The sequence below is a fragment of the Theobroma cacao genome, chromosome 9 (genome assembly GCF_053813885.1).
Source record: "Theobroma cacao isolate CCN51 chromosome 9, ASM5381388v1, whole genome shotgun sequence".
Taxonomy (NCBI): domain Eukaryota; kingdom Viridiplantae; phylum Streptophyta; class Magnoliopsida; order Malvales; family Malvaceae; genus Theobroma; species Theobroma cacao.
In genome coordinates this window covers 937363-964132 of record NC_142647.1, presented here as the reverse complement: position 1 = coordinate 964132, position 26770 = coordinate 937363, and the positions used below count along the sequence as shown (strand labels likewise).

At 36.6% G+C, this 26770-nt stretch overlaps 3 protein-coding genes across 4 annotated transcripts; 1 reads left to right on the top strand and 2 right to left on the bottom strand.

The window, feature by feature from the left end:
- The first annotated feature begins 229 nt into the window (after positions 1-229).
- Positions 230-5432, top strand: LOC18587723 (two-component response regulator ARR12-like). 2 transcript variants are annotated; one of them, XM_007011688.3, is made up of 6 exons: positions 230-597; positions 1083-1235; positions 1596-1988; positions 2343-2419; positions 2502-3554; positions 5035-5432. In XM_007011688.3, the coding sequence occupies exons 1-6, from the start codon at positions 468-470 to the stop codon at positions 5104-5106; spliced, it is 1878 nt and encodes a 625-aa protein (XP_007011750.3). In that variant the 5' UTR covers positions 230-467; the 3' UTR covers positions 5107-5432. The 2 variants fall into 2 exon arrangements, with proteins under 2 accessions (XP_007011750.3, XP_017983742.2); XM_018128253.2 differs by having other exon boundaries at positions 2340-2419.
- Positions 5433-5636: 204 nt separating this feature from the next.
- LOC18587722 (HXXXD-type acyl-transferase family protein) lies at positions 5637-8136 on the bottom strand. Its single transcript, XM_007011687.3, has 3 exons — positions 7637-8136; positions 6707-7177; positions 5637-6274 (listed from the first exon to the last, which is right to left on the bottom strand). The coding sequence occupies exons 1-3, from the start codon at positions 8084-8086 to the stop codon at positions 5777-5779; spliced, it is 1419 nt and encodes a 472-aa protein (XP_007011749.3). The 5' UTR covers positions 8087-8136; the 3' UTR covers positions 5637-5776.
- Positions 8137-9825: 1689 nt separating this feature from the next.
- On the bottom strand, positions 9826-26770 carry LOC18587721 (CHD3-type chromatin-remodeling factor PICKLE-like). Its single transcript, XM_088809923.1, is given in 32 exon segments — positions 9826-10235; positions 10237-10611; positions 10785-10858; positions 11308-11440; positions 12481-12856; positions 13639-13769; positions 14107-14183; positions 14296-14357; positions 14804-14878; positions 15100-15205; positions 15302-15452; positions 15669-15866; positions 17653-17734; positions 17828-17937; positions 18513-18635; positions 18720-18786; positions 19379-19548; positions 19680-19818; positions 20028-20131; positions 20263-20405; positions 20743-20842; positions 20956-21006; positions 22018-22125; positions 22202-22414; positions 22494-22630; positions 22711-22806; positions 22909-23156; positions 23464-23625; positions 23701-23855; positions 23951-24091; positions 24379-24528; positions 26657-26770. Coding segments are annotated over 31 exon segments (4404 nt in total). The 5' UTR covers positions 24526-24528; positions 26657-26770; the 3' UTR covers positions 9826-10085.

Sequence of the window (26770 nt, the reverse complement as noted above, 5' to 3'; positions counted from 1 at the left end):
TTAATATAAAGTAAAAAACTCCATAGGGCAAAAATTATTCAGTCAGATAATGGTAAAAACAAATCAATTTCAGTAAAAAGTCCTACTTGTGAATCCAGAAGCTCTCACTGTCAATTGCCATACTTGGCTTAGATTCTATATTCTTTTGTTCTTCCCTTTCTCTTTCTCTGTAAGTTAAAATAACAAACAGAGATTAAAACAGAGTTTACCGTCTTTTAAATATTAAAGACAAAATCTTTTCTTCATATTCTGTACTTATCAATCACGTTCCTTAATCACTTGCTCTCCCCCTTTCTCTCTCTCTTTCTCTCTCCCTCCCTCTAAATTCACCCCTTATTACAATCTAAATTTGTCTCTCTCATTCTGCCTCAAGTTTCGGTCATTATAGTTTCTGGGTTTTGTTCTAAACCAAGAAACAGAGTGTCTAATCTGGCAAAAAAGCAAAAAAAAAAAAAATTCTGTAAAAAATGACAGTAGAGCGCGCAATCAGTGAACCAAAGGATCAGTTTCCAGTTGGAATGCGAGTTTTGGCTGTTGACGATGATCCGACATGCCTTTTACTGCTCGAGACTCTGCTTCGTCGATGCCAGTACAATGGTTCGTTTTTCTTTTGTTCTCTCTTAAACCTCTGCTTTTGTGTGAGTTTATAGAAATGGGTTTTCGGTTTTGTGATTTTCTGTTGAGTTTTTATAGATGTTTTGGTTATTGGTGTTAGTTGGTTTCCATCAAGGTGAAATCTTTGTGAACTTTGGGAATTTCACTTCATCGCATTTACATTGTGAAAATCTTAAGAAAGATATTATTTTTCGATATCTCTTCGATTTTGCAGATGGTTCTTAGATTCGTGTATTCTTCTTCTGTTAAATGAGATTTTGTTCATGATTTGGTAATTGTTCATTTTATTTAATCGTCAATAAATCATGCCTTTGATAATTTTGCCATTTTAGATTCTTTTCCTAAGAATCCTAGTTCAATCTTTTAATTTGCTATTATTCTTATTGATTCTGTTAATTGTATCTGTGGATTTTGAATCTGTGTTAAAAAAGATGGTTCATTTACTGTGAAAGTTCTGTATTTTGCAGTTACCACAACAAGTCAGGCTATCACAGCATTGAAGTTGTTGAGAGAAAACAAGAACAAGTTTGACTTGGTTATCAGCGATGTTCATATGCCCGACATGGATGGTTTTAAGTTACTTGAGCATGTGGGGCTTGAGATGGACCTGCCTGTCATAAGTAAGCTAGTAATCTAATACTCATTGCTTTTTGCTTTTTTGGCTTATTTTTTAAATTATTTTTACATATTTATCAAGTTTTAAAATTAGAGACAAACTGTTTATCATAAATTCCAGATACTGACGGATTTTCAATTTTGGGCATCTTCACAGCTTTCATCAATTTCGTTTTCCCATGCCAAAATGGAAAAAATTTCAGAAAATTTGGATTTTGGATCACATTTCATTAATTTGACATTACCCAATTCAAAGTCGACTAAAGCTGATACTTCAGGAGCTTGCTTTTTTTTTTTTCTTTATGTTAAAGTTGTAGAACAATTGGATCTTATTTTTTACCTAATGATATGATAAATGCCTCCAGTGTTGTCTGCAAATGGTGATACCAAGCTTGTGATGAAAGGGATTACTCATGGTGCTTGTGATTATTTGCTGAAACCTGTTCGAATAGAGGAACTACAAAATATCTGGCAACATGTAGTCAGGAGAAAGAAATTTGACAGGAAAGACGGGGATAATTCTGGCAGCCAAGACAAGCCTCATATTGACAATGGTGGGGCTGCAGGGATGGGAAGTGTTGATCAGAATGGGAAGCTCAACAAAAAGCGGAAGGACCAAAATGAAGATGAGGATGAGGAGCATGATGAGAATGGGCATGATAATGAGGATCCATCAACCCAAAAGAAGCCTCGTGTTGTTTGGTCAGTGGAGTTGCATCGCAAATTTGTTGCCGCTGTTAATCAGTTGGGCATTGACAGTATGTTCTCAACTTCTCATCTCTGGCTAACATATATGGCCATAACTATTACTATTATTTGTTTTGTTGACTCACTTGTCTACCCTCATTTTAATGTGTACTAACTCTTATTATCAGGAAGATTCTGATAATTTGAGATAATTTTTCACCTGTTGAATTCCAGCATTATCAATTTCTACTATTGACATTAAGTTTTATGATCTTTCACCAATCAGTTCACGGTATAAAAAATATTTCTATTGCTGGAAATTCAATTCTCGGTCTCTTGCTTTTTCTTTAAACTGTTCTGTTTCATACATGAATCTGCTTATGCATGAAGCTTCCATGTTAACTTTTCATGTGGTTGTAAAGCAGAGGCTGTACCTAAAAAGATCCTAGAATTGATGAATGTTGAAAAGCTTACCAGAGAAAATGTTGCCAGCCATCTCCAGGCATTAATTCTGAACTTTCCTGCCAAAGTTACTATGATCCTATCGTATCAGGTAGTTAACTGTCTTATTTTTGTGGTTGCAGAAATATAGGCTTTACCTGAAAAGAATCAGCTGTGTGGCAAACCAGCAAGCGAATATGGTGGCAGCCTTAGGCAGTGCAGATTCTACCTATTTGCGTATGGGGCCTCTGAATGGACTTGGGAATTTCCATACCTTAGCAGGATCTGATCAGCTTCACAATGCAGCCTTAAGATCTTTCCCACCTAGTGGTGTGCTTGGAAGATTGAACACACCTGCTGGGTTAGGTGTGCGTGGCCTTCCTTCTCCAGGAATGATTCAATTAGGTCATGTGCAAAACTCGGGCAATACCAGTAATGATCAGAGCAAGTTGCAATCTTTCGTGATTCCTGGCAACCATAATGCTAACACACTACAAGGGATGCCAATGTCATTGGAACTTGATCAACTACAAAATAACAAGGGTGTTAGCCACATTGGAGAGCTGCCCACTGCTGCTAATACTACAGTTTTCCCTGTTTCTGGCAGTTTAATGGATGCAAGAATATCTGGATGCTCCAATAATCCACTTCTTGGTGTTACAAGCAACTCCTTAATGTTAGAAGGAAGCTCTCAACAGACCACTTTGCATCCTAGTAATTTGAGAGACAGTGTTTCTACAATGGGCTTCCAAAATGGGAATACTTTATCTGATTTTACTTCCATAGCTACTGCTTCCAATCAATTGCAGTGTTCAAAAGCAGATTTACAATGCCAAGCTTCCCCTACCAGCTGTAATGCAGGGCAAATAATTAGAAGTGCTCCTCCAGAATGGAATGCCCCTTACCATTCAAATGTTATGTGCTGTTCAATAAACTCTTCAATCCCTGTTAATGGCGCTATGGTTCCTTTGGGCCAGTGCTTGGACCAAAATAACCCAAATTTTCACAGAAATATGGACTTGGATTCAATTGCACCATCAAACTTTGTTGATCCCATATCCCTCAAGCGTAGTGAAGGTTTTAACTCAGCTATGGAGCCAGCAGTTATTCAAAAGGAAGGGTATTTCCAACCAAGGCCACAGGGAGGTTACAACGTTGGCTCCTTGGAAGATTTGGCAAGTGCAATGATGAAAGAGGTAAGATTGCTCATATCTTGCTTAGTAGTAGTTTCTTCTTTAGTTGATATGCAATTATATTTCTTAGTTTCAGCCATCAAACTAAACAGCCTACTAAAGGTATTCAAGGATATGGATGCATGCTTGAAAGGAGAAATTTTTAAGCAAATAAACAAGTGATTTGTAGATCAGACATATGGCTGGCTACCTTTGGACAAGTTTAGTGCAAGTTATTTATCTCCTATGAAACAATTATTGAATGACATGCCAAAGCATGCTTTACCAATTCAGTGAATTGGCATAAGGACTCATTAGCATTCATTTAGCCTAGAGAGTTAGGTTAGGGTGAATAAGTACAAATGGTCTCTTCTAATAATGTATTTCTTAAACAGAGAGTTGATCTTTTCTTTTTAGTTCAGAAGCAATCCTCTGTTTGCAAATAAGCTTCTGTCATTTAACTTGAGATGTAGATATTGACTTTTGCAAGGTCACATGCTCTAGTACAGAGCTTGCATGTATTCAAGCCTATAAAATTTCATTTCAATTGCATAGGACACGCAAACCAAAAGGCAACCAAACATGACTTGAATAGGTTGTCTATTACCATGTGGTTAATATTTTATGGCTGCAGATATTTTACATTATTCAGAAAGTATTGATTTAGAGGCTTGTTTGAAATTATTGTTAAGGATGCTCAAAATCATTTGGAACTTCTGCTTGAAGGGGGGAATTTTGTTGCTACTTTGATGGGGAAGCTTATGTTGACTTCATGTTTCTTATGGCTAATACAGAGTTTTCACTCCAGGGATATCTCTTTAATTAAAACATTGTCCAACCTTTCACCAAGTGAGCCAGAATATGACACTGTCATTCGCTACTCTTATCACCCCACTCCTACCGCCCCCACCCCCCCCACCCCCAACATCCTAAGAATTCTTTTACCAGTATGCCACATGGGTAAAGTACATTAAGTCTACACCAAATAGATTCTAGGTCAGTACATCCTGGTTATTGATCTGACTGGAAAGAGAGTCAATAATTTTGACATTACTTGTATGGACTTAGATCAATCTTTCATGGTCTTAACAACTTAGAGGTAAGTTTGAGAAGTTTTAACAGGTCCTAATTAAACTCACACATGCTACTTTCTTCCTCCTGCAATATGAAGATTTTTTCAATTTCTCTGCCATTAGATTTATAGTTTCTCTAATGCCTGTCATGTTGTAACTGTTCTATTTTATCCCACCAATCATGTTAAAGTGTAGGATTCTTGGATTGAAAATTTCCTGATAAATTCTCTTATTTTCTCTTTTATCAAGATTTCTATAAACTTGATGGAGCCTAAAGAATTTGGTGGTTTACTAACTTTTAGTAAATAATCTATCTCTTGTTTGCCTTTGAATTTTGGTGCATCAATAACAATAACCATGTTGTACATGGATTTACAATTCTTACCATTTAACTATAATTGTGACAGTGGGTATCTTTGTCTATGATGCAGGGCCCAGACACAAGGAAACTAGCGGATGGCGATTTTGGATGCAATGGTTATTCCCACAGGACATGCATCTGAGAGTAGAGTGTAGCTACTAACAGCAAAAGAAGGATCTGCACTACAAGCATTGCTCTTCTTGATAGTTTTGCCTCATGTAACCAATAACATATCTATCCTTCATCTCATTTCTGCCTTTATCGACCTCTTCTTCCTGTTCTTTTCTTGTCTATTCCTGGCAACTAGCAGTTTTTATTCTTGTAAAATTTTAGCTCAGTTTTTCTAGTTCAATTGAGAAGATCAACTTCTCCAGCCAGGACCTGTCTAATTATATTGTATAATGAATAAATACTTATTGCTTATTGGCCCAATTGTGCATCATGGAATTTTATTAAGTTTGCCTTGTATGAGTACACCCTATACTTTCGGTTTTGTACTAGCAATGTTTCATAATTTAAGATTAGGTTTGGATTCATCAGGACCCCACACTACAAACTAAAAAGGGAGCCGGCTTTGCTTCTTCAAGGAAAGCTTAGCCTAATTTGCTGATGACAGAAGAAACGAGTCAAGCTTATTCTTGTCAAACAACATTTTCATCTCATATATTATGTAGTATAAGAAATTCTGACCAATAGTATTTGAAATATCATTCCCTAATGTAGTGGTAATCCTATGTTACCACCCTTTACCCACTTCCAGCTTTTAACAAAGAAAAATTATAGATGAAATTAAAGCTAAAGGGTGTGGGAACTTATTGCAAATTGGTGAGGAAGTAATGAGAGAAAGCATTCAGGGTTTGAGGAATTAAACCAATCCTCACATCAATGCCTCTCGAATCAGTGGGATTCTGCATGAAATATGCGACTTGAGGGATTGGAGAGGCCAAAGGAGATGCATAGGCTGCTTCTCCATGTAAAAAATCAATCCTGTGGAATGGCATCCTTGTCCAATCAGAGACAAGGGTTAGCTCATTCATTGGAGGGAGAGTGCTTTGAGGTCCATCTAATGCCTGGTTATACGCATTCACGTAGTCGTTGCTGATCGAATTCTTGGCTTCCTTTATCTTCCCCACAATGGCTTCATGGCTTGCTTCCTCCAGTTCTTCAGCCGTCAAGGCAACGGATGCTAATACATAGGCGTTACCACTGAAACCTTTTGGCAGTGGCGGCACCATCTTGTTCCTTATGTCCACAGCAAATTGCAAGCAAACCATCGCTCCCTTTCTTACTCCTAAAGCATTTGTCCTTGCCTGGAGTGAGAAAAAGAAAACACTAATCGTTAATATATCTGCACATATAACCTGTAGAAATAACCTGTGATCATCTTCATGAGAAGTCTACATCAGTTTCTTATCTACGACAGCGCCTGCAACATGCTGGATATTTATAACTTCTAGCAAATGTTCCAGTTGGCACTTTCCTGGAAACTTGAATTTTCAAATTATGGTTTGTGTAATGATTTCTGAAACAAAACCCGAAGTTTTGTGCCTACTGCCTAGATGGTATTAGATTCTTTTATCAAAACATAAAAATCCTTCTTGATTTGGTGCTAATCCTAGTTTCTTCTGTATAAAGTCTTTCATGGCGGATTGTTATGTGAAAGTTTTGTCCACTTACCCTTTTGATGATCGATTCCATCAGTTGGAAATTGAAATTAATAGCTAGTTAAGAAATCAATTTACCTTCCATAAGTGAGCTGCAAGCAGTTCAAAGGATGAACATGAAGAGCTACCCCTCCTCCCACCAAAGACCTTTCTTTTTAAGCTTTCTATCATTGCATCACTGAGGTGGAATGTCTTGAGAACAAGATTTGAGTTCCCCATATCAGGAAGGTTCCCGGTTCCAAACTTCATATCAGGACCACAATTTTTTTGACCAGCAATAGCCTGTTTTATCAACTGATATAAATGATCTATGGCTGCAGCCCTTGTCGCCGTGCTCCCACTTACAGGCAATTTGGTACGCCCCTGATTACTCACCAACAGTGTCCCCCTCTGATGCACCGGTTTGGAAAGCTCGGTGCCTCTCTTTTCTTTCAAAATAGCAGAATTGGAAGCCCATGCACGGAGAAAATCATAGGTCGCTGGTCCATCAAACAACGAGTGGCTCGCACCAATACCAATCGAATAGCCTCCACAGCCGAACCTGGTCACCTACGTACATCACACAATAAAATTGTTCAGTTTGCTGCTTTCTTTTCATTTCGTAGTCCATGTTACAGTGCCCGTAAAGGGTGTCAACTTCAATATGTGATTGTGATAATACGTCGAGTTTGGGATCATTTTAGCAGTACGTAATATTTTGTAGAGAGTTAAGCAGAAGTTGCATCCAATACCAAAAATAGAAGGAGCAACTCTAAGGCATATATAAGAAGAAAAGGCTAGGCCTGGCTGCTTGTGATCTATGTACTTCTTCGCAAGGACTTTAGGAGAAGCAAAATTGGAAGCATTGAAGTAGTCATTGGTTGATGTTTATAGTCTGATAGATGAAACCAATAAATATTAGAAGGGTGACAGGAAAGACATATTGACATGGGAATAACTAAAAGAACAAAAATAACCAGGGCTTGTGTCAGATGATTTGTTCTTAAAGCTCAACATGGTGGTTCTCACCTGAGCAACAAGTAAAGGCATATCCGAGAAGTTCCCATGAAAAACAGGTTTGTAAGACAAACACTCGAAGAACTCGTTGTATTGAGAAAGATCTCCAAGGTCAATGATCTTAGCGTCTGTAACTGCCTCAACTAGAACTGCACCATTGTTGTTGCACCAAAGATCAAGCTTGCCATCATTCGGATTCAAACTCAACCTACCTGCAGCAGGATACCAAATCGACAGCGTCTCTTCCAACCCAGATTTCAAGCTACTAAAAACTGAGTCCAGCGACAGGCTCTGGTAAGCAGAAGAGGATTTGTAAAAGAAAACCATGTACATGAGCATTGGGCACTGCCTGTCCAAATTGGAAAGTCGGAGAACTTGCTGTGGATGCAAGGATTTTGGGAGTACGGAAACTGTCTTGGTAACCCGAACAATCGGATAATTCTCATGACGTTTAGTTGCCATGGATGTTTCCTTGCAGTTTTGCTCTCTTTTTTGCTGTGAGAAACAAAAGAGCATGGCGTGTGCATATATAAAGAGAAGAGCTTAGATTCCTAGGAGCCAACCTATGTCTCTTTATAGATTTGTTTATGATGTTTTATGGGACGGATGCTTTGCATGGTACTGTTTTTTTTTTTTTTGGGTGTGTTATTATGAAAAGAATTCTGGCAAACGCGCCGACTGTATTACCTGGCTCGCACTGCCAAGGGATTTGACGGTGACCTACTACCTGTCTATGCTTCAAACCCTCATAAGAACATCAAATGATGGACCCCAATGTCTATGGGATAGACCCTTTTGGAACCTAGAAAGAATCATTATCAGGTTTGGGTTTTCTATTAGAATTTTCATTTGCTATTCCTTTGTAAGTTTAAGCCTACGATGGTGGAAAGGAAACAAGTTTTAGTAAATTTCCTGCTATGTTGTTCTTGTACTTTTTTAAGTATGAAAAACAGGTTACAAAGAAATCTATGCTATGCATACATACATTCAAAGCTAATAATGTTTGAGTGGTTTATCACCGTTCACCGTGTACATATAATCATATGTGAATCATTATGCAAATAACCCATTTACCATTTAGCTTGAAGAGGAAAGAGCAAAATCCAGCAGGGGATTCCCCACATTCAGTGACCCTTTTCTTGGTCACTTGCGAAGGTGTATTTTTATTCTGCTTAAGAGAAAAGCAGAGTTGTTGATTGGAGGGAGAGAAAGAGCTTGGTTTAGCCTTGTTGGAAGAACAGGTTGGCATGTCTGAGACTCTCTTATGAGAGTGAGAGGTTGGGGTTGAAAGGTTGCTGTATGTAGGCAAGGCATGCGTGAACAAGAAGCCCCAGACTTGTCTCTCTCTTGTCTCCACTCTCCCAACAGTTGCCTGAATTCCAGGTTTCTTCCCCTCCCTTCCTTTTTTTTTTTCTTCCTTTTCTTCATCTTCTCTCATCCACCCTTTTTGCTTTACAATTGGAATTTGTTTATACAGAAACAATGCTTCCTTTTGGCAGAGCCTGTTTCATTTCTCTATATATATCCACCACTATATAGATTCAAAGGAATGTATTCTTTTTCACTGAGTGCTCCCAGCTTTATATGCATGCATGTCTACATATAATAATATTCAAATACCATCTATGTGCTTTATAAACAAGTAGTAAAATGAAAGAAAGAAAAAAATATGATGCTTGATTTTATTTTTAATACACACCGTTTCATCAAGGGAGTAAATTAAACGTTTATACGGATACTTTGAAATAAATACATACAATTTATAATTCAAACATTAAGGATGCATCACAAAATATTTTCTTCTTTGGTTTGCTAGAAAGATTAATGAAAAGAAAGAAGGACCAATGAATATGATCCCTTGGAAGGTCAACATGCAAACGGCAAAAGCTTTAGCCTGAGCAAAAGAAACCATTGGTTTGTTATTTCTATTACAATATATAATTTGCCTCTCTAAGTGAGACTTGGAAGACCTGCAAAACCAGCCAACATGCTGGATTAAGTAGGGAAGGGCTCAGATCAGAAGCCCAAACATTTGCAATCTTTTCCATGGTAGGATGTCGATTGATTGGAAATCACACGGCCCCACTCGTCTGTTTTATATCTCTAAAGACTAGATAAAGGTAATAATAGGCAGCAGGGAATGTGGGATTTTGTGTGATTGTGTTTTATTCTTATCAAACAATCTTATAATACTAACATAATGACATGAATTTGCATCCTTTTATTTATCATCAAGAACATTTTCATGGAGGACGGTGAGACTTATGAGATAAATAAAAGAGAAGCAAATTATAGTTGAGAAAACAAACTAGAGTTTTTGAAACTGAAGCAAGTTCTTAAATGTTTTAAACGGATTAATACCGCAGATATCCTATGGAAAATATGTCTTAAAGGATTTATTACAAGGTAATCATTGAAAGTTTAGGCTTGGGGCAGCCTCAATAAATCACCTCTATGCATTTCAATCATCTAAAACAATGACCCCTGGTTCGGATTTCTCGGAGCTTTTTCCCCTTGCAGTTCCACTAGCCATAGCATCAGTTGCGCCACCGTCTGCATTCCCTGTTTCTACCATCACAGCATCAGCTCCGGTAGCCTGTGGCAAACATTTTTAAGTCAATCAGGGATGAATCTTTTGAAGGAGAAACATTACCTGACGATTTACTCACTTTTTTCATTAGACCTGGGCCGGAATCTAAGTCGATTTCCTCTACGGTAGCAGGTTTCTTTCGTTTAGTTCCCTTTGGTGAGTCCTCCATCTCAACACCTGTCACAATGGCCGGATGTTGATTAGGTGGTGGACGGGACCCTGCTGCAACAGTGCTCTGTGTGCCAAGTACAGGCGGCTTTGAAGTATGAGGATAGTGCTGTGTGGGTGACAGAATCCGAGATATGTCCTCACAAATTTCTTCCAGTGGACTGAATTTGTTCTTCAAATTGACGCTACACACAGCTTCAAGAGCATTGCCCTCCAATATCTTGCACATCTGCAACAAATCGGAAAATTCACCAAACCTGTTAATCAAAAGATGGCCCTTGATCTCACTTGCTACAATTTCCATTTTCTAGAATGAATGCTGTCTCAACAAAGACTGCAATAACATCCTATCCACTTGATCCTATATATTCCAGCCCAGTCCCATCAAACACAATGATGTACCTTATTAAAATGCAGCGGCAGTTCCAATCGATCTGCATCATCATTGCAAGCAGCTGCTGAAATTTGTTCTGATGCTGCACAAGGAATTTTTTAGTCATCACCAAAGCAAACTGGGGAACACTAAAAGATATTAAAACCATTCAGAGTAACTCTTTAACCAACACAGAAAACATTTAGAGGTTAAAGGGGGATCATAGAGGACCAGTTATCTCTATCTTTTATCCATTTTTTTTATTTTTTTTATTTTTTGGGAGGAGGGTGGGGGCCTGGGGGGGGGGGGGGGGGGGGGGGTGGTGTACACTCCCACTCCTGTGCATTCTCTATCCTATTGTTCTTATTCAGAGTACAGATGATTCTGTGTCTGGTAATCCAGAAAGCAAACTATCTATAGTTAAAAGGAAAAATTTGTCTCTTTCCTGTTATGAATTTAACCTGTCTTGGATATGACAATGATGCCTGATAAACTGTAAATAGGTAATGACTATTCTCAATCAATTTTATGCTTCAAGGAATTACAACTTACCAATTACTTCTATTGGAATTAAGTGGTCAACCACTTGGAAAGGGATCTCTGTTGAGCTTGCATTTGGCATGTCTGCAACGTTTTGTCCATTCTCTGGCTCTTCACTTGTCATTTCATTAGCTTTTAATTCATCCTGAGAGCACAATTAAGGATGTGAGCAAACAGTAAGTCTGCAAGCATCTGTAAGCTTCATTTAATTTCATTGTTCATTCAACAGCTTAAATCCAGCTTTAGCGATGGACAATATGCAAGTTTATGACAGATTTAACACGGAACATAGAGGTCACAGTACAGAAAGCTACTTATAAAGATAGTTTATAACTGCACAGCCAATTATTGAACTGGACCAAATGGATTGTCTACAAAATAGTAATAACTACTAAAAACTTCACAACATAAGAACACAGGCCAAAGTGACTTGAATAATGAATTTAAATGTGGACAGCAGCAGTGATGCTTCAAGAAGTCAAACTATAATCTACCAGAACACACTCCATTGGCAAAATTGCACAACTAACCACTACCTATTACTGATGTACCTGAGAAATGACATGCCTAGGTTTAATTTCCATTTCATTTCGAATGCTGCCAAGATCCCACCTTCAGAATTCAAAGCTCCAAATATAGAATTCATATCCCAAAAACCCCATAAGAAATAACTAACAGTTCTTTTCATCATGTTGTTCAAAGAATAACTACTTCAAAAATTCAAATCAGTTCAACAGTGATGAGGAAAATGATAAAACAAATGGGGTAACGATTCGAAGTAAAAATCCCAACTTATGCCAAGGCTCATATTATCATAAGAACATATGTCAAAGCACCAAATAAAATTCTGAATGCGTCAGCACTCAGGTTCTTCAAGTGAAAAAAAAAGGTATGATTAATGCTGGATGAGGGCAATTACCCCATCCAAACCAACCCCACCTTCCCCATAAAACAGAAAAAGCTAACCTGTTTTTCTATTTTTCCTTACATGTGATATGACGTAATTTTCTCCCCTCTAATTAAAACTAAGTAAAAAAGAAAGAGTGCACTATAAGCCAAACTTTAAGAATTGCTTAGGCCAGAACTTCTAACCAGGTATTATATCTCAGCCAATGCCATTTATCATGCAACAGAACAACACCCTTAGCCAACATCGCAATTTCTGTTAGCAGTAATTAGACTTACCTCATATTCTTTCTGATACTCTGCGTTCATCCCCTTTTCCAAGAGAAGCACCCTTTTCTTGATATATTCAACCTGCCTTCTCTGCAAATCTCTAAACTGATACATAGCAGCAGGGTCCGGGTATAGTTGTGCTTGGTTCACAGCATCAGTCACTCCCTGGGCTACCTCCCCTCCTACATCATTCCCAGAGACATTTCCTTGAGTCTGGTTTCCTGTTGCTTCTAAATTGGTTGTATTAGCACCATTTTGCACTTGAGAACCAGCTTGCCCCGGAACAGGAAAGTTTAAAAAGGGAAGATTCAACTCTTGACAAATGATCTCCTGAATCCTCAAGTCTTTGTCATCAACTATAGCCTGCCATCTTCCATACCCATGCCTAATAATCAAATAAGTAAAACAATAAGTGACCAAGTATTAACATAATGCCTAAGTCAAATTGTGACGCATAACAGCGTAAGATTGCATTATGGTAGATAAAGCAAGACCAGACCATATTGTGCATAAAACTTGAAATTTTATGCAAATTATCTATCTCACTCCATAAGTTGGACATATGTCCTTCATGACCTCCATACATCAAAAGTACAATATCAACAGGCAGCAGCAAGTAGCATAGGAAGATAACAGACTGGGCACCAACACACTAACAGAACAAATGTAGGTCCCACAGTAACCTATTACACGGATTTAGAGAGATCTGAACTTAATGTATGCAGCACATGCTTTGATTCTTTTTTACATCTAAGACTTCACTATAAAAGTACCGCATACAAAGCAGTCAACCAGGTAGAGAGCTTACAAGGGTGGATCACATTCATCGATGGTCAACTAGGTTGGAGTTAGATGTTGCAAGCATGCACTCTTGGTGTATAATTTGAATAGCATCACAGGCATAAGAGCCCCCAAATACACTAGACTTCAAGAGTACAAAAAACTGGCCACAAATTTATCGGCACACCATGTTTTATTACAAAAAGCATGGTGCACCAACAATGCACCTCAACACTTAAAAGATCTTTGAGAAATATTAACTGTCAAACATTAGTTTTTTCATCACCCAAATCACTAATATTTCAATGTTAACTACAAAAATGCAAACATATCAGAAGTATAAGTGTAACCATGCAGTGTATGTCGAAGAAATTCAGTGATACATACTTTAGAACAGCACGCAGTAACAACAAATCATGTTCCTCATTCCAAGATTTTCCACCCCTTAGAGTTGGATAGCGCGTTAGTATATCATCAGTAAAAAGGGAGGTACCAGGGTTTTCTGATGCAGACTTCACCTGTTATTTCAAATATTGAAACAAGACAATATATTCAATAGGTCAATCTCAAAAAGTGCAAAGATAAGGATAAATAACAGGGTATTTCTTTGCCATTAATTTCAAGTATACAGTATTTTTTCGATCATGATTTAATTAAAATCACTTTTACATTTTCCTCATTTTTTTAGTTGCCTAAAATCTTAAGCATCCTTCAAAATGCATAAGAACATTCAAAGATTTACATCATGCATAAAAAATCAACATTACTCCAAGAAACATGATGTGTCACATTTGAAATTTATAAAAACAAAAATTGAAAGACTCGAACTCAGGGAATCCAAATTGGCATGCTCACCTTTTGACCTATTAAAAGCAGGGTAGCTATCCTAACTAGTACATCTTGAATTCTGAGACCTTCTTTCGGAACACCATCTACAACCAAACATTATATATTGTAGATCACATGTCAAACACCAAGGGAAGAATCGAAAAATTGAAGGTAAAGAAAACTAATAAAAATTTCCATGCAGCATTGATGAATAACCTGAAAATGTCGGAGAGTCGTTCATATCTTCTACGATATGGCTCAAAAAGAGAACACCATAACTGAAAATAAGATTGGAAAAAAGGACTATAAATGCTATTTTGGGCTATCATGCTCTCATACATGCAATAAAAGAAACATAGCTAGAGAATAAGATTTGAACAAGCAAATTGCAATAAAGGAAATTAACATTGATAAAAAGTGTTGTAACCAATCATTAGAAGAGGAGATCAAAAAGGCTTGAAGTGAATGCATGTTAGCATGAATTCTGACAACAACCAATTCTATAGCACACCCAACTGATAGAAAGTTAAAAACTACACAGCTGCATTTTCTACAAACTCCAGACATATATGCACAGACCATTCCAACACGATAGAAAATGAACAAAAATGTCACCACCTGTAAAATACTAGCTAAGACTTCACTGTCACATGTTCAAACATCTACAATACACACAAATCTGGCAAGAAATTAACAAATAAAAAGAAAAAGTCACTTTGCATACTCTTTTATTTCTTCATATGTCTTCTGCTTTAAGCGAGGTACAAACTCCTTAAAGTCATAGTCCCCAACCCCAAATCTGGAGAGTGAAATAAATTAAAAACAATCAAAACACCGTGATGAGACTCAGAATATTAAACCCATCAAAGCTTCATATTCTTGCAATCAAAACTGTCCAAAGTAAAAGGATAGTAATTGACATATAGATATATATATATATATATAAAGAGAGAGAGAGAGAGAGAGAAGAAATTAACATCCATCAAATAGCACCCAAAACATTATAACAGAAGGATTGACCTCATCAATATCTGAACAAATGCAGCCCTCTGACTCTGATTGAAACCAAGCACCCTGAAAGACTTTCCTTCACCTTCCATTAAAGGAATTGGCTCCGTACTATCCACTACAAAATTTGTTAGAAATTGGAAAAATGATCAATACATGATTAATATATTCTTTCCACTGAAGGATTAACACCTTGAGGGCAGGCAAAACGTACCACGAACTCTCTTCCTGTAAGGCTTTCTCCCAGATTGATTTCCAGATGAAGTTGTATCACCATCAGTCAATTCAGCTTCAAAGTTATCGTCTTCATTATCTGAGCTTACATCTTCCAGACCCGCAAGGTCATCTTCTTCAACAGATACCATCTGAAATTCAGAGAGCAGAAGTTACATTCTTTAGGAAAAAGAATAGAAGATAAATCTTCCTAAGATAAGACTAGGAAATCATAAGTACCAGCACAACATTAGGAACCAGCACAATCAATAAGCAGGGTGGAGCTAAGTCATTGAACTCCAGAGGCATCTTAAAAAACCCAATATCTGACATGACCAAATTTTGACATAACAGTGATAATAAAATACCTGCTTTCGGCTTCTCTTTCCTTTTCCCAGAGAATTGTACTCCTCATTTTTATGAACTTCGTATCTGTCTCGTAACAACTCTTCCCAATAACTTGTTCTTTCAGAATTGTTCACGGTATTTTTGTTTTCCATGGCCTCTTTTTGAACTTCTTCCTCTGCAACAGTTTCTGCTTCCTCTATATATTCAAAATTAGCTACCTGCAGCAAATAACAGTAGTTCTTTTCTGTGAGAGACCAAAAGACAGCAAATTATAGCCAGAAAGTACTAAAATACAGTGAATGCGTATGATTCAGCAAACTTGCAACACCAACAATATATAATCAGTAGCATATATAGTAAAGCTCTCTATTTGGTAGTCCCATCATGCTTGACCAAGAAAGTCAATAATCATCTAATGACAGGTCAGACTTGCTCAAAACCTTATTCCATTTCCGGCATCATACCTACCAATGTTTTAAATGTCATTCATTGAATGGAAAAAAATGGATTCTCCATTCCAAATACATCCAAACCAGATGTTCATCCAATTGTTATTACCAATCTACGTGCAAATACCAAAACAAGATCCAATGCATACGTCAGCTCCTATTTTGCCATTGGAACAGGTTTCAGTAAGCCAGTAATTCATTCAACTGACTTTCAACACTCTATTGCTCTTGACCTTCGTTTAATTTCTTAATTACAGCAGGCACTGTAACGGAATTTTTGACAGATGGTTGTCCTAACAAAAGTGGACCCATGGAGGAATAAAAAGCCTTCTGGATACAGCACAGACTCTGTTCCCTAGGGGTATTAAATATACTTCCAAATGAAAGAATGCCCCATCAAAGTAAGTTATCTTAGACAATTAAGTGGCAACTCTCACGACCCAAATCCATACAAAACGCTCTCAAGTGACCAATCTACTATCAGTACTGAATATTTTCTAGTCAAGGTATTCTGCTAAATGAAGTGCCATGCAAGGCAGACTCTGCAACTACTATCATACCTACCAATGTTTTAAATGTCATTCATTGAATGGAAAAAAAATGGATTCTCCATTCCAAATACATCCAAACCAGATCTACATCCGATTGTTATTACCAATCTGTGTGCAAATACCAAAAAAGGATCCAATGCATATGTCAGCTCCTATTTTGCCATTGGAACAGGTTTCAGTAAGCCAGCAATTCATTCAACTGACTTTCAACACTCTATTGCTCTTGCCCTACATTTAATTTCTTAATTACAGGCAAGCACTGTAAGTAACGGAATTTTTGACAGATGGTTGTCCTAACATAAGTGGACCCATGGAGGAATAAAAAGCCTTCTGGATATGGCACAGACTATGTTCCCTAGGGGTACTAAATATACTTCCAAGTGAAAGAATGCCCCATCAAAGCAAACTATCTTAGACAATTAAGAGGCAACTCTCATGACCCAAATCCATACAAAACACCCTCAAGAACCCAATTGACTATCAGTACTGGCTATTTTCTAAGGTATTCTGCTAAACGAAGCGCCGTGCAAGCCAGACTAAGCAACTACTAAATTTTGGCACTCAAAATAGGGAGGCACCCAGATGAAACTGTCTTCCAAAAAAATATTTAATTTAGACGTGCTAGATTTGGAATTTTAATGATGAGAATTTCAGAAACAATTCAATTAGCAACATGTATCAAGTCATACATATGTCAAGCCTATGTATCCATTTTTTTGTATTTGCACATAGATTGGTAATAACAATTGGATGTACATCTGGTTTGGATGTATTTGGAATAGAGAATCCATTTTCTGTCCATTCAATGAATGACATTTAAAACATTGGTAGGTATGATGCCTGAATTGGAATAAGGTTTTGAGCAAGTCTGACCCTTCATTAGATTATTCACTTTCTTGGTCAAGCACAATGGCACTGCCAAATAGAGAACTTTACCATATATGCTACTGATTATTTAGTAATGGCTAAATTAAAACAAGTTAAGATATAAAGATAGACAAAACCTTGAAGGCCTTCAAAAATCCATCCTCCTCTTCATCATCCACTGAAGCCACTTCATCGCCAACTTGCTCACGATCAAGTAATCTATCAAAGGAAAAAAACACAAGAATTAAACTTTTGAGCTGCAGTGGCCATACATCAATCAAATCATAGCAACAAGAGAGAAAAATAGTTTACCTATCAATAGCAGCATCATCATAATGAATTTGGCGGGACTTTCCTGCTTCATCGTTCTCATCAGCAAATAGTTCCTTTGAGCCATATCTAATGATGTCATCCAACTCCTCCTAAAGTAAATAAGAACCAGAAGTTTCTTAATTACATTTTTAGCTACATGATAGTATTTCCTTCTTTTTGGAGAGGAAGCAAGATCTGAAAATAAAAACCTGCTCTAACCCAACATCCCCGCCCAGTAGACACCAAACAACTCAGACTTCCATTGAATAGAATAAGTATGAGAAATAGAAAATGCACAAAGGATTGGAATTTCAAGAAGTCACAACACACTGTAATGGTTTATGGACACTGCACAGGCAATTAGCAAAACGAGACAAGGAAAATGAATTTAAAGAATTTATTGGTTGGGATTGCTCAAATGACAATCTCCTTTCATACTGAGTTCTAACCTCATGTTGTTGTTCTCCGGTGAAATTAAGCAATCCATTTGTTTAGGATTCTTCAAACTTTGCTTATAAACCCCAGTTTATTCCAACATAATAATATATAAATACACTCAATTTATAAGACTGGTAACTTATATCCTTCTAAACCATTTAATCATTCTATCCCCATTGTATCCCACAGAACTTTGGTTAATTTATAAATCTTTCTTATTAACCATTATGTCATAAATTTACAACACCTGATTAATATTTTGAGCCTTTAGCCTCCCAACAACAAGATGCTCCAAAACCATTTTCTTCTTAGTCATCTGCATCATCCTTTCTTCAATGGATCCTCGAGTTATGAGCCGATAAATCATCACCTATAATACAGATAATAGGCCTGCTATGAAAACATAAATAAAGGAGAAAGGCTTGCCTTATATGAATCAAGGAATAACTTTAACCTTGTTGGTTTGGCCCAGTCGATGAGCTCTAGCCATTGCTTGTAAATCAGCATGGGGATTCCAATCACTGTAGAGGCATGACAAATATATTTTCACTCTTTAAGGAACCACAAACAAAATAGGGGAACATGTAATATCTGAATATCTAGTAATAACAACCTTAAAATAACAAATAAACAGAACTTAGAAGTCATTAAATCCGACTGGGAAAACAAGCAAACTAGTAATAATTTATTAAGCTAGTAATATTGTATAAAAAATGTTAGATTTCCATGCTGCCACTAGGTATTGTATAGCAAATATTAGGTTTCTGGTCCTTATATCATTAACTCTAGTGATCACAACACAATATGCAACTTGCTCAATTACTCCAACTTTTACATTATATTGGGGAATACAGTCCTTCCTTTAATGTTAGCAGAATATCTTTCAATCTGTCATCTACCAAAACACCTTCTTACTGCTTTTCTATTCTCTAATCCCAGACCAGTTCAGCTTACCCTGCAGTCAAGACTCGCCATACTCAACCAAATAAAGCGTGAAACTGAACCAATCAACTATTATGAAAGAAAACATTCCCATTGTATAAATCTCTGACTACAAACAAAAATAGTGGAAAAGAAAAATGGAAAGGGTATATAAGAGGGTAATTGTTTGACCTGTCATAAATGATAACTGTATCTGCAGTTGCAAGATTTATACCCAAGCCACCAGCTCTAGTAGAAAGCAAAAAACAAAACCGGGAAGAATTTTTGGCATTAAACCGATCTATGCGAATCTGCCTCTCAGCTCCACCAACCTTTCCATCTATACGTTCATACTGCCAGTTCTGAAAAAAAAAAAAAAGGGGGCAACAACATAATAAGTAGAATTTCCCATGTATCTGTAAACCATCTATTTCAGCACAAGAACTTCATGTTAATACAGAAGGATGTACAAAAGAGAGAATCAGATAAACACCTTGTAAGTACAGTAATCCTCCAGTAAGTCCAACATGTGTTGGAACTGGGAATAGATAAGAACTCTATGCCCCTGCTCTTTAAGCTTTACCATCATCTTGTCCAACAGTTGCAATTTTCCAGAAGATTCCAAGAGCTGTCTGTAAAGCCATGAAGAAAAGGTAGAAGCAGAAAATAGAGGCATTCAATGGATCAGTACATAATTTCGTAGATGACTAAAACAGATATATACTCATGGCATACAGAATAATAGTTTCAGCAGTAGGTCAAGATAAAAAAAAATTCTCATTATAACAACAAAAACAATAAATTATAGAAATTTTAGCAGAAAAATACACATATATTTTACTTGTAAGCTTCATTTGCATCTTCAATATCTGGTTCAACCCCTTCCAACATATAAGGATGACAGCATAGCTTCCGCAACTCCATAACCACATTGATTAGAGATATCTAATCCAGGAAAAATGAATTTGGCAGTTAAGCAGTAGGGGACCTTTCCCACCAGCAAGGATGGGGGAAGAGAAGAAGCTTATTTCACTAAAACATGTGACTTGCTTATTTTACTAAAACATGTGACTTACTTGTGGACCACAGCGTTTGGTAAGTAGTTGATAGTTACGAGTCAAAATTGCCTTGTAATATTCTTTCTGCTTGCTACTTAATTCAACACGTAAAATGAGTTCCTTCTTGGGAGGAAGTTCCTTCATGACATCCTTCTTCACCCCTGCATTCAACAATTTGCACCAAGTTGAACCAGTAAACTATACAAAATATATATCCAAGAATTATAGCTTCAGTAAGCCCACAGGAATATTAATATTCTTTCCCAATAAAACTAAAGCTCACTTAGTCACAAGAAAAAAGAAAGCCAAAGTGAGATAGCCTGCATTGCTTTACAGCAACTGGTGTTGAACAACCAAAAAAATTGTCCACAGGATATGGGGCATTGAAATCAAAGCCATTAGCAGTTAAGACTACATTTTGTTCATAGGGAAGGAGAAGTATGCAATTAACCAAGCACAGAAAACATGTGATCGTGTAGAATGGTTTAAGATATATACTTCTAAGGAGATGTGGGGCCAACATTTTATGAAGTCTTGAAATCTGCTCCTCCTGACTGATATCCTTAAATTCCTCCTGGAACTCCTCTAAACTTCCAAACTGCAAGTAGGTGAACAAAATAAACCCTTAGAAAATGCTCAAAAATTATAAAATCTTCCAGCAAGCCTTTTTGATTAATAAATCATATTCCACAGAACTGACATGATACTAACCTTTCCAGCATCAAGAAAGTGCATCAGCATGAAAAGCTCATCAAGGTTGTTCTAAAACCAATCAAATGCCCATGAGTAAGTCCATAAATTGTAATATTATATGTATCTATTTATGTGTGTGTCTGTGTGTGTGTGTATAAGGGAAGATATCGTTCTAATCCTGCTATGGTGGTGGGATCAAGTCCAAGCAAGGCATGAGCGGACAGACAAGAAGCAGTAAGCTGGTCAGCAGAAACAGATAGGCAGAGAGAGAGAGAGAGACACACACACACACACACATACACGCGCATATATATATATATATATATATATATATATATATATATATATATATATATATATATATATATATATATATATATATATATATATATATATATATATAAATTAGACAACATATACAAATCAAGTTAAGTTAAATTTACTATTCTGACACAAAAACATATGACAAACTGAAATAATCATAAAATGTTGAGAATCAGCAAAAACAGCCAGAACCAGAACTCACTCAGTAGACTTCTTTCATTATTGGAAAAGAATTGAACCCAGGAAAATATAAACAAAGACAAAGTTATTTAAGGCACTTCTAGATATGAGCATCTTATTTCTAAACAAGCTTACACTTTAGTCAGATACAAACACAAAACAACGGATGCATATTTTTAAGTACATAGGTTCGCATCAGTTCTTAAAAGAAGTGATATATGATGCTTCACTTTATTTCTTAACATTAAATTTTTAAAATTTTGAAAATTTTCTCTCAGATGAAAGTTTAATGGTTTTTTAGGTAGAATAAAAAAGATAATAAAGAAATGGAAGACTTAATTTATTATGAAAACTTGGAAAGCGGCATTCATCTTGAGACATCAAAAAGGAAGGATGTTGCAAGTCATTGGATGAAAGGAATACAATTCAACATAATTTTGCCGATGATGAAGCATATTCATATTTCATTAAACAAGTATGGAACAGTGTCATCCAAATCAAGGATATCTGAAATTTTAATGATATTTGTGATAATTTTCACTATCTCCAATGAAATACCAAAAACAAAGAACAAACCTGAAGAGGAGTTCCAGTCAAAAGAGTGCGATGATTACTGGTATACTGCTTCAACGAAAGAAACAACTTTGAATCCTTATTCTTGAGCCGATGACCTTCATCAACGATCTACACAATGATGCAAGTCATACCAAAACCTCAATTAAGAACTACCAAACAGATTCAATGAGCAATAAGATTTTACCATGCACTCCCACTTTATTGGCTTCAACGATGCTGTGTCCAAGTTAATCATCTCATATGATGTTAACAGGACATCAAATTTTATCCTATCTTGCTTGCTTTCGCTAACAATTTGACCAGATTTCTTTTTCTTGATCTTCTTATGACTTTTAGGAAGATAAAATTCATATTCCCTTATAATTGCACGAGCTTGGGCAGAGCCAACATACATAACCTGCACCATGTGTATCCTCAATAAAAATAACATATATTGGTAAACAAATTTAGTAATTTGATACTTTTAATGCACATACAACATTCAATTTCGGAGCCCATGTTGCAAACTCCCGTTCCCAGTTCCGTAATGTTGAAAGTGGTGCTACTACCAAATGAGGAGTATGGTTCTCTTCAAACAGAGATGCTAAAATTGCAATACTCTGGATGGTTTTACCTGCAACCAAACAAAGAAAAAGCATTAGCAACCCTGCTCAAACTCCTTCAGAAAGCACCCTCTCGTCAAACAGGACTTACCAAGGCCCATCTCATCAGCAAGAATTACATGTGTTTGTTTGGACCAAGAATAACGCAAGAAGTTCAACCCTTCAAGCTGGTAAGGATGCAGTGAGCCTGGAATTCCAACAAAATGCTGCAAGCTATTAATAATGACCAAATTATGCGTGAGCGTACTCAGACAAGTGCCAGATTGCAGGGGAAAAAATCAGAATGTACCTCCAGAAAGAAATTCAGGAGTATGTTCAAAGGGTTGAAATTCCTTTGATTTTTTCTTGGACTCAACAGCATCTCGATGGCTGCTTTTCTGCTTGCTAGCAGAAGATTTATGAGATCTGGACTGAATGTTCTTAAATCTCTCAATTTCAGGTTGAAATGCAGATATGTCTGATTCAAACTCCCAATAACATTCATCATAAGGAAGTTCTTTATACTTTACAAGGTACTCTATATTGTTGGAGTCTCCCCTGAAGAATTCAGTATGCATATCACAATTATACATCAGCTACTGAACCAGCATCAAAGCTCAAACAGCTCCAGATTTACAAACAGTAAAGTATATCACTATCAAGAACTCAGATATCATAAGTGAGAAATGATTACTGAATGTCTGCATGTTCCAACTTTTACTAGATGATAAAATCACACCCTTTTTTTTTTTTTTTTTTGTGCAAGCTCCTAGTATTGTTCGTTTAATGGTTTTGTCATTTAAAACCCCCCTAACAAAAAATAATAAAATAAAAATAGAAACAGAAAGACAGAGAGACAGAAAACCTGCGAGCAAGGATTCGATCAACTGTAGTCCACTCAGGTCTAATGGCAACAAAATCATCTTCAGAGCTATTGTTTGGTCCCATTTGTCGATTAAAGTTGTTCACCTTAGTCCTTAAACGAGGATTGGACTTGAAAGCTTTTTGGAACTCCTTCTCAGGTACCCTAACACAGCCAAGTACGTATATAGCCAATGTTTTCTAAAACAAATATCACAAACATGATTAACCAGAAAATTACCAAGTGCAATGCAAATACGATAACCCTTTCCACTTTACAAGATACTGTTTCACAAATATTTGCTTCGAACCCAGCTTGGAAGCATCATTATTATCAGCCACAGTAGGACGCATTTCACAATCCAATATCTTTTCAATGTCATTAAGGGGGCTAACCTGCAAGAGCAAAAATGTAATTCTCAGCAGCTGTAAACTATCACAGTTACCCAATAGAGCCATTCACAATATTAAAAAGTACTATTGAATCGTACACATTCAGGGCATCTCCAGTTGTCAGGATGTGGAGGAGCTTTTAATGGAGGAAGTAAACACTTTAGGTGGTATGCATAGGTACATGTTGCGCAACTCAAGAGATTTTCACTCTCTCCACAGGCTTGACATGAGTTTTCTTTCTGTGATTATAATCATTAAAAAATGGTAAATGGAAAGTATAACTAAATTACCAAGAACCATTTGAACATCCCATATCTAAAACTAAGAAGAGAAAAACATAAAACTAAATAATGTAACCAAATGCCAACATTGTTCTCTGCAGTTGACCTTCAACATTTTTCATGACACGAAGTCTATATAAAGATCAAATGTGATGCAAGAAGGAAGAATAGGCATCTTAATTAGAGGAAATATTTTTTACCAGAAACATAAAACAACTATTGCATAAGAAAAAGAGAAAACTGACCGCATCAGTCCTGACTATCCTTTCTAACTTCTCCTCAGTTTTACCAGATTTTCCAGATATAAAATCAGCATCATCATCTGATTCATCCATATTATAAATTGGCTTCCGATCCGATCTAACCCGAAGCCTCTCAACCAAGCTACTCATCTTCTGCAAGAAAGTGAAAATATCTGTATTTTAAAGACTTTAAAGTACCAAGACTAGTGTTCACTTATATAACTTGTGAACTTAAGAAATGAATTAACAATAAAAACAGGAATTACTAAAAATTCATGAGAAGAAAACAAATCAGTGCAACACTAAAATCAATTTAGACCTTATTACAACATTACAGAAGAGATTGCAGTCTTTTCACCTCTTTATATTATTGATACGTTACAATATCAACTAACTCAAAGAATCATCTAGACCAATTAATTATTGAGTTTACTTTTTAAACCTTGCAGTACCAAAATTAGAGCCCACTTACACAATGTATATACCAAAGGACATCAAGGTAGATTAACAAATAAAAATAACAATCACTAAAATACATAAGGAAAAAAATGGACATTCGACCCTACTGCCAAACAAAAGATAATCCTTATTCCACCAGGCCCCATTAGACATGGTGTTGACAAAATAAAATGGTGTTTCAGATTTATCTTTGAAATGCCAAGAAAAGGCTAAACAACTAGTCCCCTTAATTATGATATGTATGCAATGTGAAGGTGTTAATATCCACAGGATGTTCTGCAACTAACTACATATAACTTGTATATCTTCTTCGATGCATGAGAGATGTTTTCACTCTTAGCGACTGCCACCCCCACAGTGGCGCTATCAGGGATGAAAATTAATGGGTCCTCATGCAACATGAAAAACCATATGAAGACCCTGCCACACGTTACACGATAAAATTATTTCAACATAGTTAAAAATCCACAGGGGCACAAGTGCAACTTTTATCAGAGTGGGGTGAAATAATGAAGATACACAATTTTGGTAATAAATTCAACCAATACAGATTTGACCAGCACATTGTTTCTTTAACTACTTCTATAAACAATTCGCGATCCAAGCAGCATGCTCTAAGTAGCTTCCATATATAGGAAAACTTCCAGCTAGAAAAAAAAAATTTTTTGACCACACACAAAATTTAAAACATGAAACACGTGAGTGAGATAAAATTGATAAAAAGAATAACCAACCCCCCCCCCCCCCCCCCCCCACACACACGCTCACGCGCAAAAGGAAAAAGACAACCACAAATTAACATAAAACAGTTGTGGACGTTGCTTGTCTCATTGTTCGTTAAATTAAAAGTCTTTTAACAAAGCAGTGCATAGAACCGGCATGCACGTGGACCAAAAATGCAGGGACCATACAGATATATAATATCCCTAAATGGATCATGATTGCACAAACTTGTTCAATCATCACGGCCACCTTCAGCTAGCACAGTAAACACTAAATGAAAATAATCTAACAGACGGAGCTTTCTGCAGCAAGCACTACAGGAAGACAAAGGAAACTGTTGAAAAAGAAAAAGTCATTCAGGTCATGGAAAAAAAGCAATGGAGTTAATGAAACCATCTTGTCGTTTAATCTGAAAGTGATATGACATTCCAAAAGACCTAATCAGATAATGACTCAGTAAATTAACCCAGCATGGCAGGAGAGGGAAGGAAAACATGCATCATGACAACATCCAACTACACAGATAAATGAATAGATTAATTCAGAATCTTGAAATAGATGTACATAAATCTTGAAAATTTTGATAAACATATCCCATCACGATAACATACAAAATCAACAAAAAAAAATATGGTTAAAATTTACCCTGAGCGCTTAAAGTTAAAGCAAAAGACTCACATATCTACCATTAAACAACTATAAACTCAAGGTTTTCATGCCTGTTTTTTAAACTGATTCATAATTTTCAATCAAATTTCGCTCCGAGAACCAAAAAAAAGACATACACTCACATATATGCCTATATCTAACAATTAAATGATAACTCATACAAGAAATGACCTAATTATCAACCCTAAAACTGAACTTCCAAGCAGACACGTAAACAGTACACCAACAAAACAAAACAAACCATATCCGAGTGAAGAATTCTTCCTAAACACACAAAAATTCATGCAAAAAACGTAATCTCCACTTGTCAGAGCCTCGTGGAAATTAAAGTTAGAACCTCATTTCCAACATTCCTATGTACTTCAATCTAAAGAAACTGACATGTCAAAAACAAATGTACAAGGAGACAACGTAGACAAAAGAGAATTACCGAGAATTATGCGATCTGAGGCCCCCTCCAGTACGTTGAGATTGTGCCGGAGCCGAGAGCCGAGGGCCGGAGTTTCAGCGATATGGTGGAAAAACGGTGGACCTGGGTTGGGGG